The following is an 11,889-nucleotide window of genomic DNA, read 5'->3' as shown; positions in this document are numbered from 1 at the left end:
AATCCTACGACACACAAAATCATTATTACTCTTCTTTAACAGATAACAGATCCATCTCTCTCTCTCTAACAGGAAGATCGTATTCATTGATTGGGGACTATGCTTGAAGAGTTTGGACATCGAGATTCTGAAATATTGGCTCCTTATGCGTTGCTCCTGTTGGAAACAATACGTCATACTAGGCTTGTTGTCTTCTATTTATTATTTTCTCTTTTTTGACTTTGCCACTTTTACCGATTTCTTAGCATTTGGGAATTCTCATGACCACTTACTGACTAAGCTCAGTATAGTTAAGAAATATTGGCATTTCTGATGCTTACAAAAATTGAAAACAAGCATCACTTTACACACGAGGCCAAGCCGATTTACGTGGATAGATTTTAAATCATGACCACAAATGTAGGTTTTAGTCTATTATTCTGTGCCTCTTGATTTCTGTTTTTCTTTTTTTTTTTTTTTCGTTACAAAGTTGACAATTTTATTCTTAGGTCCGAAGTGTAAATTATAGCCGAAATCTCAGATTGACTAACAGACTGAAACTGATTTGATACAGAAAGGGTTTACCTTCGCTGCGCCTTTTTTTTTTTTTTGCTAGATGCATTCATCATTCAAACCTTGTCCCCACACCATTTCCGCTCTTNAAGGGTTTACCTTCGCTGCGCCTTTTTTTATTTTTGCTAGATGCATTCATCATTCAAACCTTGTCCCCACACCATTTCCGCTCTTGTCCCCCTTTCATGAGGCCAGGATTCCAAAGCTTGAGGATGCGCGTGTCCATGCGTCAATCCTGTTTATTTCATCAAGAAAGTCACGTTATTTGCTAATCTTATACACTGAAATCATCTGTCCATTAATCAATTTTGTCTAACAAGAAAATAGATTTGATCTGCTTGTAGTATGATGTATTTTTAGCAACAAAGACTTACACAAAACAGAGAGCATATCGTTTCACTCTTTTCTGTTAGGGGTTTTTGTATCTTTGTTTGTGTTTGGCAAGGTCTTTAAGCGGCGGAGAGCGGAGACCTCCCCCCCTGCCACTAGATTTTTGAGCTCTTTCGTAATAACCATCACTAGCATACTATAGTCCAAACTTATACAGTAGTGCAGTAGCTGTGTGTAAAGGACAGAATAGCGTAAAGCCACCACTATGCTTCAACAGCTTCTGTTTTTATTTCGATCATAACATCATAAAGTTCTCTTAACTCATTGTAATGTTGGTAGCTTTTTCTTTGATACATTTTACTAATTCTTTTTCAACTCTCTTCAATATTGTTGAAGAAGTCTCACACTTTGGTTGCAAATCGTGAGGAAAGTGACAACCATATCTATATGCCACCCACACACCCACAGCATGCCACCCAGTATTACACCAGTTATTCACAACTTTAACTTAAGAAAGTTTTCAAAATTTAATCACAATGTCTGGAGCCATCATCCCCACCGCACAGACTTATCGATAACTTTTATCGAAGCAGCACACAACGACGACAACACCGACATAGAGGTGATTGTGCTGTGGAAGGGTTCAACTTTAGACAAATACACTTTGTTTATGAATGGCAAAGTGAAAACATCTATTTTGGTAAAGAGTACAAACGTTGGCATCAAACAATGTATTTTGAGTAATGGCAATTTACTATTTAGGTTTCAAATAAGTCTTGTTGATGAAGCTGAGTTTGAAAAGTGTCACTCATTTTTGAAGAAATGCCCGTTCAAGAATATGAACATGGTTAACACTGATGCCAGGTGTTCCAAGAGTTGGTCCACCAATGCAAGTCAAACTAGGGAAGAAATTGAGTGCATAGATAATGTATCTAGTCAAATTGGAAGAAACACTCAGGCTGGTGAAACTTCCTATAGTACTTCATTCCTGCTGCAACTTGTGACAGCTGGGTCTATAGATGTTGCTCAAACCCATAACCCGCAGCAACAGCAAAGCATCCAAGAAAAGCTTCATTTGTTAAAGTCAGAAACGTCACAACTTTCACAAGAGCAGCAAACGCATTTGCAACAACAACAACAACAACAACAAGCAACTCAATTTTTGGGAACTCCAATTTGTATGCACCTTCCTTCCAACATTAATGATTACTACTCTTCTCAACCAGTGCAGCCCACACAGAAAGCTGTTCAGTCCATGGCTTCTTATTCCCAATTGCCACTACAACAACCACAGAGTCAAGTGCCCTTGCAACAGCTGCATTTTCAACAGCCCCTTTCAAGCTGGCAACAAAATTCTTCCCACCAACAGCACCAGTCTCAACAAAGTCAGGAATACCAGGCTTCGACACAACCCCAGTTTGCTCCTCCTCCTCTCCAAGTCTATGCAGTTCCTCAACTGAGTCAGACGCTCAAACCAACTAGTGTACCAGTCTTTACAGAACTGTTACCAACTCAAAATTCTCAGAAATTGAGCGAAATGTCCAATAATTATGTGACCGCAACCGACTCCATTCCATCGATAGCTATAAATGACTTGAAAGATTTCGCGTCCTTGACTGACACTGAATTGAATGCACTCATAAGTAAGCAGTGTCAGCTGGCTCAATTTAGGTCCTTTGTGAAAAGACTAGACAAAATAATTGAGGGGAATAGATAAAACGTGGGGGAAGGGAGGTTGAAAATTGCATTGGGTTATAAAAACAAAGATAAAATTATACTTGAAGTGCTTCTGCTTTTGTGCGTTTGTGTTTGGTGGCAGATGACACCTTCTCTTGCATCATACCCCGTGATTACAAGATTCACATTGACGATATTGAATTATGAGGAATATAGAAGGATAATTACGCTGGGTTGGGTGTCTTATACCACTGGGAGAGGGGAAAGTGTAGCACATTCTATGATCCATCTAACTTATTAGGATATCGAAGTCAGCACGTGAATTTTTTGTATTAGGCTTGAAGGAGGTGAAGAATTTTTCTGCTTTTTTTTATTTTTTGTTTTTTTTTTTTTTTCTAATTTTTGTTTATTGAGTCAAACTTTGTCCAAATGTGGAAATGCGGTAAGCGGACATTAACCACTATGAACCGTCCACGAAGTATTTGGTCTCAACAAGAGTAGCAATGTCGTTTCCATGCCAGTTATTCATGTTATCGTATAGATCTAGTCTGTAGTACTTGGAAATCTGTTTCTCCTTCTCCTAAGCATGTGGAATCTGTCCCGATGGCGGCAATTTTGTTAGGAATCAACGTGCTCGCAATTTTCAACCCCCCTTTTGTGTGCGTCATTCTCACAATAATTTTTTAATCTAAATCTGTTCAAAAATTTTCAATTAAAACGATGCTTCATTAGTTTCACTCAACACTAACTTCAAAACGAACACGGTCCTTTTAACTTACACTCCAAAATCAGTCATAAAGCATCTAGTTCGATATGAAGATCACGGACAAGCTAAATCAGGCACATGTCGGTATATCCAACCCACCACCAGCGACTTTTTCATTTGAGTTTTTCGTCCCCAAGACGTCACAAGGTGTACAAAACTTGTACGACAGAATGGATAGAATGTATGACTTGAACCCTATATTCATCGATATAACTTGGAACGCTGGAGGCAGATCATCAACATTGACTAATGAGATGGTGTACACCGCTCAAAGCACCTTGGGTTTGGAAACTTGTATGCATTTGACATGCACCAACATGAAGGTAGAGTTGATTGATGAGGCTTTGGACAAGGCTTACAAGTCAGGATGTCAAAATATATTGGCGTTGAGAGGAGATCCGCCATTGGATGGAAGTGAGTCAACTGGTGATTTCAAGTATGCAAAAGATTTGGTGAGATATATTCGTAAAAAGTATGGTAACCACTTCAATATTGGTGTTGCTGCTTACCCCGAAGGACAACCTGAGGAGGAGGATGAAGAAAAGACCTTGTATTACTTGAAAGAAAAATGTGATGAAGGCGCCGATTTCATCATCACCCAAATGTTTTACGACGTTGATAATTTTATCTCATGGTGTGGTAAATTACGCAAGATTGGTATCGAAATTCCAATTATTCCTGGTATCATGCCAATCTCAACTTATGCTGCGTTTATAAGGAGAGCCAACTGGTCACAAATCAAGATTCCGCAACATTTCCTTGACGCTTTGGACCCTATCAAAGATGATGACTACTTGGTTAGAGAAAAGGGAACTGAATTGGTTAGTGACATGTGCAAAAAGCTTATTGACTCGGGCTATGTCAACCATTTACATTTCTACACCATGAATTTGGAGAAATCGACAGTCATGGCTTTAGAAAAACTCAATCTCATTGAAGCCATCAAATCTCATGAAGTTGTTGGTGGTACTGAATTACCTTGGAGAAAATCATTACATCCTGAAAGATCCAAAGAGTCCATCCGTCCTATTTTCTGGCAAAATAGAAAATACTCGTATATTTCAAGAACGGCAACTTGGGATGAGTTCCCCAACGGTAGATGGGGTGATTCTCGTTCACCTGCATTTGGTGACATTGATCTTTGTGCATCAGAGTTATTGAGGCAATCACCAAAGAGGGCATTGGAGTTATGGGGTGTTCCACAAAACTTGAAACAATTGAGTGATTTGGTGGTGTCGTACTTGTCTGGAGACTTGAAATCCTTGCCATGGTCTGATGGGGCTGTTGGTGAAGATACCAAGGTGATTATTGACGATTTGATCAATTTGAACAAACGCGGATTATTGACCATGAACTCACAGCCTGCATTGAACTCGGTCAAGTCGTCGGAAAAGGTGTTTGGATGGGGGCCCAAAAATGGATATGTTTATCAAAAGCAGTACTTGGAATTCATTGGGCATAGAGATGTAATTGAGAAATTGTTGAGCCATATCCAACAATTCAATAAATCTCAAGGTGATGCTACAAGTGCCGTTATTTCCTACTATGCTGTTGATTTGTCAGGAAGATTGCAATCCAATTGTAAACCTGATGATATCAATGCTGTCACGTGGGGTGTTTTCCCAGGAGAGGAAATCTTACAGCCAACCATTGTAGAACAAACTTCGTTCTTGGCTTGGAAAGATGAGGTGTATCGCTTATTTTCTGAATGGAATAATGTCTTGAGTTCAAACTTGGTGGATATTGGTGATGACACCAAATTGAAAAACTTTAGTCAATTGATGAATACCGTTGGGCATGACTTTGTCTTGTGCAATTTGGTCAATAACGATTTCATTGATTCGAACTCCACCTTGTTCAACTTGATTTATGATTTAAACTTGCCTGAATTGTCATAGAGGGAGAGTGGGGGAAGGTGTGTGGCACACCACACAGCCTAGCATCGAATTCATCTATTATAACCTTGCCACAACTATCCATTACAAACACGTGAATTAGGAAACAGGATCCGACGCTTCAACAAGGTCGGTGTTGTTTTCTACAGAAGAAAAGGGTAACTTTCAACATCAGTGTCTTTTTCTCATCATGTGGCCTTTCATTCATCCAAAACAACTTACTATTCACATCAATCCACCATATTTAACGAAATTTTCAACGAATTTTTAAAACTATTTTACACGCACCACACCCATGAAACATCATGCTTTAATTCAACATTTGCATTTTACATAAAAGAAGCTTCAAAATTTTCATTTCAACAATTGCTTTTTGATAACGTACACACATTTCCATTAACCATTTTAAAAAAGAGTCTTCAATCAGTTCGCTTTGGGGTGTCTTCATAACAGAATTACTTCCTTTGTCTGAAAGACGTTGGATGCCAAAACGATAGCTTGTTTGAAGCGTTTGTTTTACTCATTTTTGTATTTTTTATAGAATCTTTTAAAAGTAGATCTTCAACGATGTTTTTTCTAGCGTTATACAACCTGTAATAAGTGTAGGGATGTGCCAGCTGCTAGAGCTCGGATGACATCACGGAAGAATCTCACAAGACATGCTCGAATAAACCTGTGCCTTCCATAGGTGACTGCCAAAGTAGGTCGTGCGCGTGGCGTCAGAAATCGAGTATTCTAACCAATGAAAAAAAATAAAAATGAAAATGCTAAGCGTCAAGAAACATCTTCCACCTAGCAAACTAGTATCTCTACATCTAGCATACGCAGAAAAAAAAAGGGGGGAAGGAAGCTCAGAACATTCCACATACCACTTTACGACAATGCAACCATATTCACGATTTGGAGGAACGAGGAGATGTTTTTACGAATTCCAATTATTGGTAGAGTGTCATACATCAGCCGACACCAAATCGAAAAAACAATGTTTACCTAAATTTGAAGATTATAATGAATGCTTACATGGATTGAAGGAAAGGGAGAAAGTAAGAACGTTGTTGGATCAACTTGACGAGAATGCAAAGAGTGGGAAGGGTGTCACTGCTAATGAGTTGTACAAGAAGGAGAATCAAGTTTATGAGAATTTGAACTTGATAAAGAAGGATTAATGTGAAGCAGCACTGTATGGAATCAGTTGGAAGGAATTGGGACGTGCATGAGTGGTTGGACAGTACTGAGGGGTGTTTTAGTACATAGATTCGAGGATGAATAAAGAAATCGCAATTTTTAAATGGTCTTGAGACTTGTAGTGGTATGGAGAGTCCTAGTATTTGGCTGTAAGACTCGGTTTATTATGAAGCAATTTATTTTAGAATGGTGCATGTTGCTCCTCCTGGTGGTGTGTTTCATTTCCGTGCCAGAAAACTACGTGTGCTTGCTTGATCTTCATTTAAAAAGCAGTCCTCAGCAATACATCAGTTGCATCATTAGTACTGTAGCCTATCTTACTATGTCTCTGACAAACTCCATTAGGCTTAGCTAAAAATTCTCTATAACAACTTGTAATCCTACTGGTTGCGAAATGGTACCCCCACCCCCCCCTCTCTTTAAAATCTCTTTCGCGAAAACGAGAAGAGCACATCGCGACTACACACAATCGTACACACTACGTCACCAACAAGGATGGAATCTAATCGCCAGCTCATATTTGAGGACACTACTACCAAACTTGCGCGACCCAAACAGACTATCCAAGACTTGGAGGAGCTACACCTCTATCAACAAACAAAGCGGAAGGAATTTGAACAACAATTGAATAAGAATAGACTAAATAATGGACAATGGCTACGGTATGCGAGATGGGAACTTGACCATAATCACGACTTTGCAAGAGCAAGATCGATTATGGAAAGAGCACTCGACGTGAATATTGAACATGTGCCATTTTGGACTCAGTATATCCAATTTGAGTTGATACATAAAAACGTTAACCATGCACGTAACTTGTTGGAGAGAGCCACTTCCGTCTTGCCCAAAGTTAACAAGCTATGGTTCTTGTATGTGCAAACGGAGGAGATGTTGAAAAACTACTCAATGGTGAGACAGATTTTTGAGCGGTGGCTAACTTGGCACCCCGACCAAAGTGCCTGGGATGCATATATTCACTTTGAATCTAGGTATGATGAAGTTGGAAATGTGAGAAATCTTTTCCAGCGATATTTACTTGAGTATCCAAGTGGCACGGTATGGCTCAAATGGGTGAATTATGAATTACATCACAATAGAAAAGATGTCGAACATATACGAGCGGTATTTGAGTCCGCTGTGGATTCATTGGTGGAAAAAATCGATGAAACTCTTCCTGAAATAGTGGCAGAGTGGTTGATTTGGGAGGTGGAGTGCATAGAATACGATCGAGTGATGGGGATAAGAAAGTTGTTGACAGACGAATCGAAGTTTGGATTTGCCACAAGCTTGCGATATGCATTATACAATGCAATTAGCGAAACTGAGAAACTAGTTGGGAACAAAATCCCGATAGAAGAGAGTATACTCTTGACAAGGAAGCTCAAGTATAAGCAGGATGTGGAAGACGATGGGACAAACTTCGACTCATGGTGGTCTTATATTGACATTATTGAGCATAGTCGTGATATGACTCAGATACGGAAAGCTTTTGAAAGTGCATGTCTCAACACACCGCAAGATGCATACAAAAGTGACAAGTGGAAACAGTTTATCATGCTTTGGATACGGTTTGCATTTTGGGAAGAATTTGACAATGGAGATATAGATGCAGCTCGAAAAGTGTGGAATGAGTGTTTGGCAGTTATTCCACACAAGAACTTCACTGCTGGCAAAGTGTGGATAGGGCTAGCTGAGTTTGAACTAAGAAACAATCCTGAAGATGGATTGACAATTTTTCGCAAAGTGATGGGGAGAGCATTGGGGCAAATGAACTACATTGGACCTAAAAGGAACATTTTGAAGCATTATATAGCCACAGAAAGGAAACTTGGTGAATGGGACCGAGTGCGTCAGTTATTTCAGAAATGGCTTGAATTTGCTTTGGTGTTCGGACAGCCCTGTAATGAGATTGTGAAGGAGTATTTGGAATTCGAGAAGTTTCTTGGTGAAACAGCCAGATGTGAGTCATTGCTTCAAATTGTAACTGGAATGGCAAAGAACGAAGTAATCGCGCAATCTTTTGACCAAAATGAAATGTTTAGCTTGGCCGTGTCATTCTATGCTGAAGAAATGAACTATGGTGAGATACGGAAATTGTATAGAGATTTGGTGTCTGGAAAACCTACTACAGACAACTGGATATCATTTGCATTATTTGAATCCACGATACCAACAGCTGAGCAATTGGAGCGCTTTTTACTGTCTAATGATACTATGTTGGAAGTTGAGGTGGGTGATGAACAGACTGAAAATACCAGGGCTGTATTTGACGAAGCGGTAACTTATTTTAAAAAGGTGAATGACATCGAGGGAAGAAAGACTGTGTTAGAAGCTTGGAATCAGTACGAGTTGGTCAATGGAAATGAGCAAAGTGTAGCTGCCGTGCTGCAGAAATTACCAAAACGGGTGAAAAAGAGGCGCACAGTGGACGGAATTGAAGAAGAGTATTACGAGTGGGAATTTCCGAATGATACTGATCCAGAACCTCTGTCCCAGCCAAAACCCTCTGTTAACAAGTTTTTAGAGAATGCTAGAAAATGGGCCCAAAGCAAGCAATAAATTACTTTTTTTTAAAAAAAAAAATAAGAACAAACACATATTCATTGATGGAGTACGTATTTATGTATGTTTTCTACCCCCTATTATTCCTTCCGCTCTTCCTGATTCTAATTCCCGCCTCTTAAGGTCAATACCAAATGTAAAGAAGCTCCTGCATTTATCCCGGAATCCTGTATAGTTTTGTCATCATCTAATTGTGAACCGTTGAAGATTAATCGTTGTTGTGCTGGAGATATACCCTCTTTTTCCTCCATCATTTCCTTGATTCTTATTATCTTGTCTTGAGGCTCCACATCAACCGGTATATCCCTGCCTGTTAATGTTTTCACTTTCACTTTCATTGAGGGGGGAGGGGGGGAGTTATTCAATGTGTGTGTACTGATAGATGAGTAAGAAATGTGGCACTTTTGGTTCCAGGTTCACACATATTTTTTTCTTTTTTTTCTTTCCCTGATTTTTAGGCGACTATTGGGAGGAAGCCCATCGATCTATTCAGTTGATTGTACCTGATGCTATCAACTCCAATTACCAAGGATATAGATTATGACAAGGTCTATGAACCATCTGAGGATTCGTTCTACTTACTAGACTGTTTCGAGCAAGAGAGGGATTATCTCGAGACCAAATTCAAGAAGAACAAGGTGCCAATCATCACTGAAATTGGTACTGGATCCGGAATACTTACCACATTTCTACTACAACATATACTAAAAGATGGCATATATATAGCTACAGATGTGAATCCTAATGCGTGCAAAAGCGTCCTACAAACTGTTCGAAACAACTGTCCAACCCAAGCTCATCTTGTTGATTCGTCACAAATGGATCTAACATCGGCGATACGGCTGAACATCATTGACACGTTGATATTCAATCCGCCCTACGTACCAGCATCTGAAGTACCCGATATACCTGTCACCGACGAGGATTCGAAATGGCTAGATTTGGCATTGTTGGGGGGTGAAGATGGAATGATTGTCACCTGGAAGGTTTTGAATAATTTGGAAAGGATATTGAGCACTGACGGTGTCGCGTACATCTTATTTTGCGCTAGAAATAACCCCGATAAGGTGGCCAACGAAATGACAGATAGAGGTTGGAAGGTGGACGTTGTAATCAGCAAGAAGGCCGGTTGGGAAGTGTTGACAATATTACGGTTTAGTAGATTGTGATTTTTGGGGAGGTGGGTATATATCGATCAAAACCCTAGCACTCAAAAAGTGCATATCTCCCTGTAGCTTTTGCTGCTGTATAGCGCTCGATGGCTTGTATAAATAGTATTCAGCATTCATCTTTCACTTAGCTTTCCCTCAAAATATAAAAATTGTGACAATAAAAATACAAAAAAGAAAAAAGATGGGAAGAGGTATCGAGAGTATCACACAGCACACACACACAACAATACTGCTCTAATGTCCATCAGAGGTAGGTCAGAAGTGAGCCCAAACCAGAGGGAGACCCTATGGTCTGGGAAACCCACAAGGTCCAAACAGTTCAGCCACGTTAAGCTTGAAACTGTCATCACCGGGCATTTGACTCAAGAACAACTCGATGCGTACCAACAAGTGTTTAGGATAGAAGAAATTTCCGATTTGCTAAGAAAATCACAGCAACAACACAGGCTGTTACTTGAATTTCTACCATCATCGCATGCTGAACCGGGAAGCCACTACAAAAGAGACCCGTCACCACCACCAAAGTATGACAAGCAAGGAAATAGAATCAACACCAGAGAGCAACGTGTGCGAGAGGCTTTGGAGAAGGAGAGACACGAACTAGTTGAGTTGGCTGCATCAAACATCAAAAACTATAGTGCTCCATCTGATTACCGCAAGCCTTCAAAGACGTTTGAAAAATTGTACATTCCTGTTAAGGACTACCCGGATATCAATTTTGTTGGGTTTTTGATTGGGCCTAGAGGTAGAACATTGAAAAGGCTACAAGATGAAAGTGGGGCGCGCCTTCAGATTCGTGGCAAGGGTTCCGTCAAGGAGGGTAAATCTACACAAATGGCAATTGAAGATCAATCATCAACTGGTACGGACTCTGTTGAAGACGACTTGCACGTTTTGATCACTTCTGATTCACAACAAAAGATTGCCAAGGCCGTTAAATTAGCTAATGAGGTTATTGAAAAATTGGTTTTCTCCCCCGTGGGTCAAAATGAGCTAAAGCGGGAGCAATTGAAAGAGTTGGCTGTTTTGAATGGTACACTACGAGAAACAAAGCCATTTGATCCTGAAGCTTATCAAAGGAGACAGCAGCGGTCATTCGATATTACAAAGATTGTCTGTAAGATATGTGGCAAAGTTGGTCATTATGCAAGGGATTGTAATCAGAAATCACAACATGGTGGAGATCAACATCGTCGGGGCATGGACTCTTACACTCCACATCCAAACGCAAACCACGAACTGCCCGAACAAGCATCGAAGAGACAAAGAACAGAGATGCCCTTGCCTCCATGGCAAAGTGCGGATGCTCGTGGACCCAATACTCCAGTGCTTCCTCCATCTGTCCCCTCCTCCAGTCATCTACCTCCACCACCTACAATATCAAGTACAGGCAATCTTCCGCCGCCTCCGCCAACGATATCAACCAAACGTGATTCACACTTGCCACCAATGCCTCATATACTGGCCAAACAAACAAGCAAACCACCTCCGCCTCCGGTGCTGAAACCGACCCCTCCTCCACCTGGGCCACCAGCGCCACCCATAAACAAAAAGACTACATCAGCGAAGCCTCCTCCACCACCAGCTCCACCAGCTCAACCAGCTCCACCAGCTCCACCAACTCCACATTCTCGGCCACCACCACCTCCTTCAGAATAAGTGTTGAGATTACTAGGTTTACATGTTTGCAGGAATTGCCAACGACATACACAATAAATGAATATGGCGATGATATCTTTTAGTCTTTTTA

The 11,889-nt window shown here is 40.4% G+C and overlaps 6 protein-coding genes across 6 annotated transcripts; 5 read left to right on the top strand and 1 right to left on the bottom strand. All coding sequences in view use genetic code 12, as the record gives it.

Moving 5' to 3' along the window:
- Positions 1-1,351: 1,351 nt before the first annotated feature.
- On the top strand, positions 1,352-5,223 carry KGF57_002738 (MET13; the record flags this gene model as incomplete). Its single annotated transcript, XM_051752083.1, has 4 exons — positions 1,352-1,361; positions 1,449-2,525; positions 2,896-2,906; positions 3,391-5,223. 4 exons carry the CDS (start codon positions 1,352-1,354, stop codon positions 5,221-5,223), a joined length of 2,931 nt encoding a protein of 976 aa, XP_051608972.1.
- Positions 5,224-6,101: 878 nt separating this feature from the next.
- KGF57_002737 (uncharacterized protein) lies at positions 6,102-6,386 on the top strand (the record flags this gene model as incomplete). The annotated part of the gene is made up of 1 exon (XM_051752081.1): positions 6,102-6,386. The coding sequence occupies one exon, from the start codon at positions 6,102-6,104 to the stop codon at positions 6,384-6,386; it is 285 nt and encodes a 94-aa protein (XP_051608971.1).
- Positions 6,387-6,900: 514 nt separating this feature from the next.
- On the top strand, positions 6,901-8,964 carry KGF57_002736 (uncharacterized protein; the record flags this gene model as incomplete). Its single annotated transcript, XM_051752080.1, has 1 exon — positions 6,901-8,964. The coding sequence occupies one exon, from the start codon at positions 6,901-6,903 to the stop codon at positions 8,962-8,964; it is 2,064 nt and encodes a 687-aa protein (XP_051608970.1).
- Positions 8,965-9,071: 107 nt separating this feature from the next.
- Positions 9,072-9,305, bottom strand: RUB1 (NEDD8 family protein; the record flags this gene model as incomplete). The annotated part of the gene is made up of 1 exon (XM_051752079.1): positions 9,072-9,305. One exon carries the CDS (start codon positions 9,303-9,305, stop codon positions 9,072-9,074), a length of 234 nt encoding a protein of 77 aa, XP_051608969.1.
- A 168-nt stretch (positions 9,306-9,473) lies between these two features.
- Positions 9,474-10,136, top strand: KGF57_002734 (S-adenosylmethionine-dependent methyltransferase; the record flags this gene model as incomplete). Its single annotated transcript, XM_051752078.1, has 1 exon — positions 9,474-10,136. The coding sequence occupies one exon, from the start codon at positions 9,474-9,476 to the stop codon at positions 10,134-10,136; it is 663 nt and encodes a 220-aa protein (XP_051608968.1).
- Positions 10,137-10,376: 240 nt separating this feature from the next.
- Positions 10,377-11,798, top strand: KGF57_002733 (mRNA splicing protein; the record flags this gene model as incomplete). The annotated part of the gene is made up of 1 exon (XM_051752077.1): positions 10,377-11,798. One exon carries the CDS (start codon positions 10,377-10,379, stop codon positions 11,796-11,798), a length of 1,422 nt encoding a protein of 473 aa, XP_051608967.1.
- Between the last annotated feature and the right edge of the window lie 91 nt (positions 11,799-11,889).

This window comes from Candida theae (genome assembly GCF_024610275.1).
Source record: "Candida theae strain CBS 12239 chromosome Unknown scaffold4, whole genome shotgun sequence".
NCBI classification, from domain to species: Eukaryota; Fungi; Ascomycota; class Pichiomycetes; order Serinales; family Debaryomycetaceae; genus Lodderomyces; species Lodderomyces theae.
This window is presented reverse-complemented; position numbering and strand designations above follow the sequence as displayed.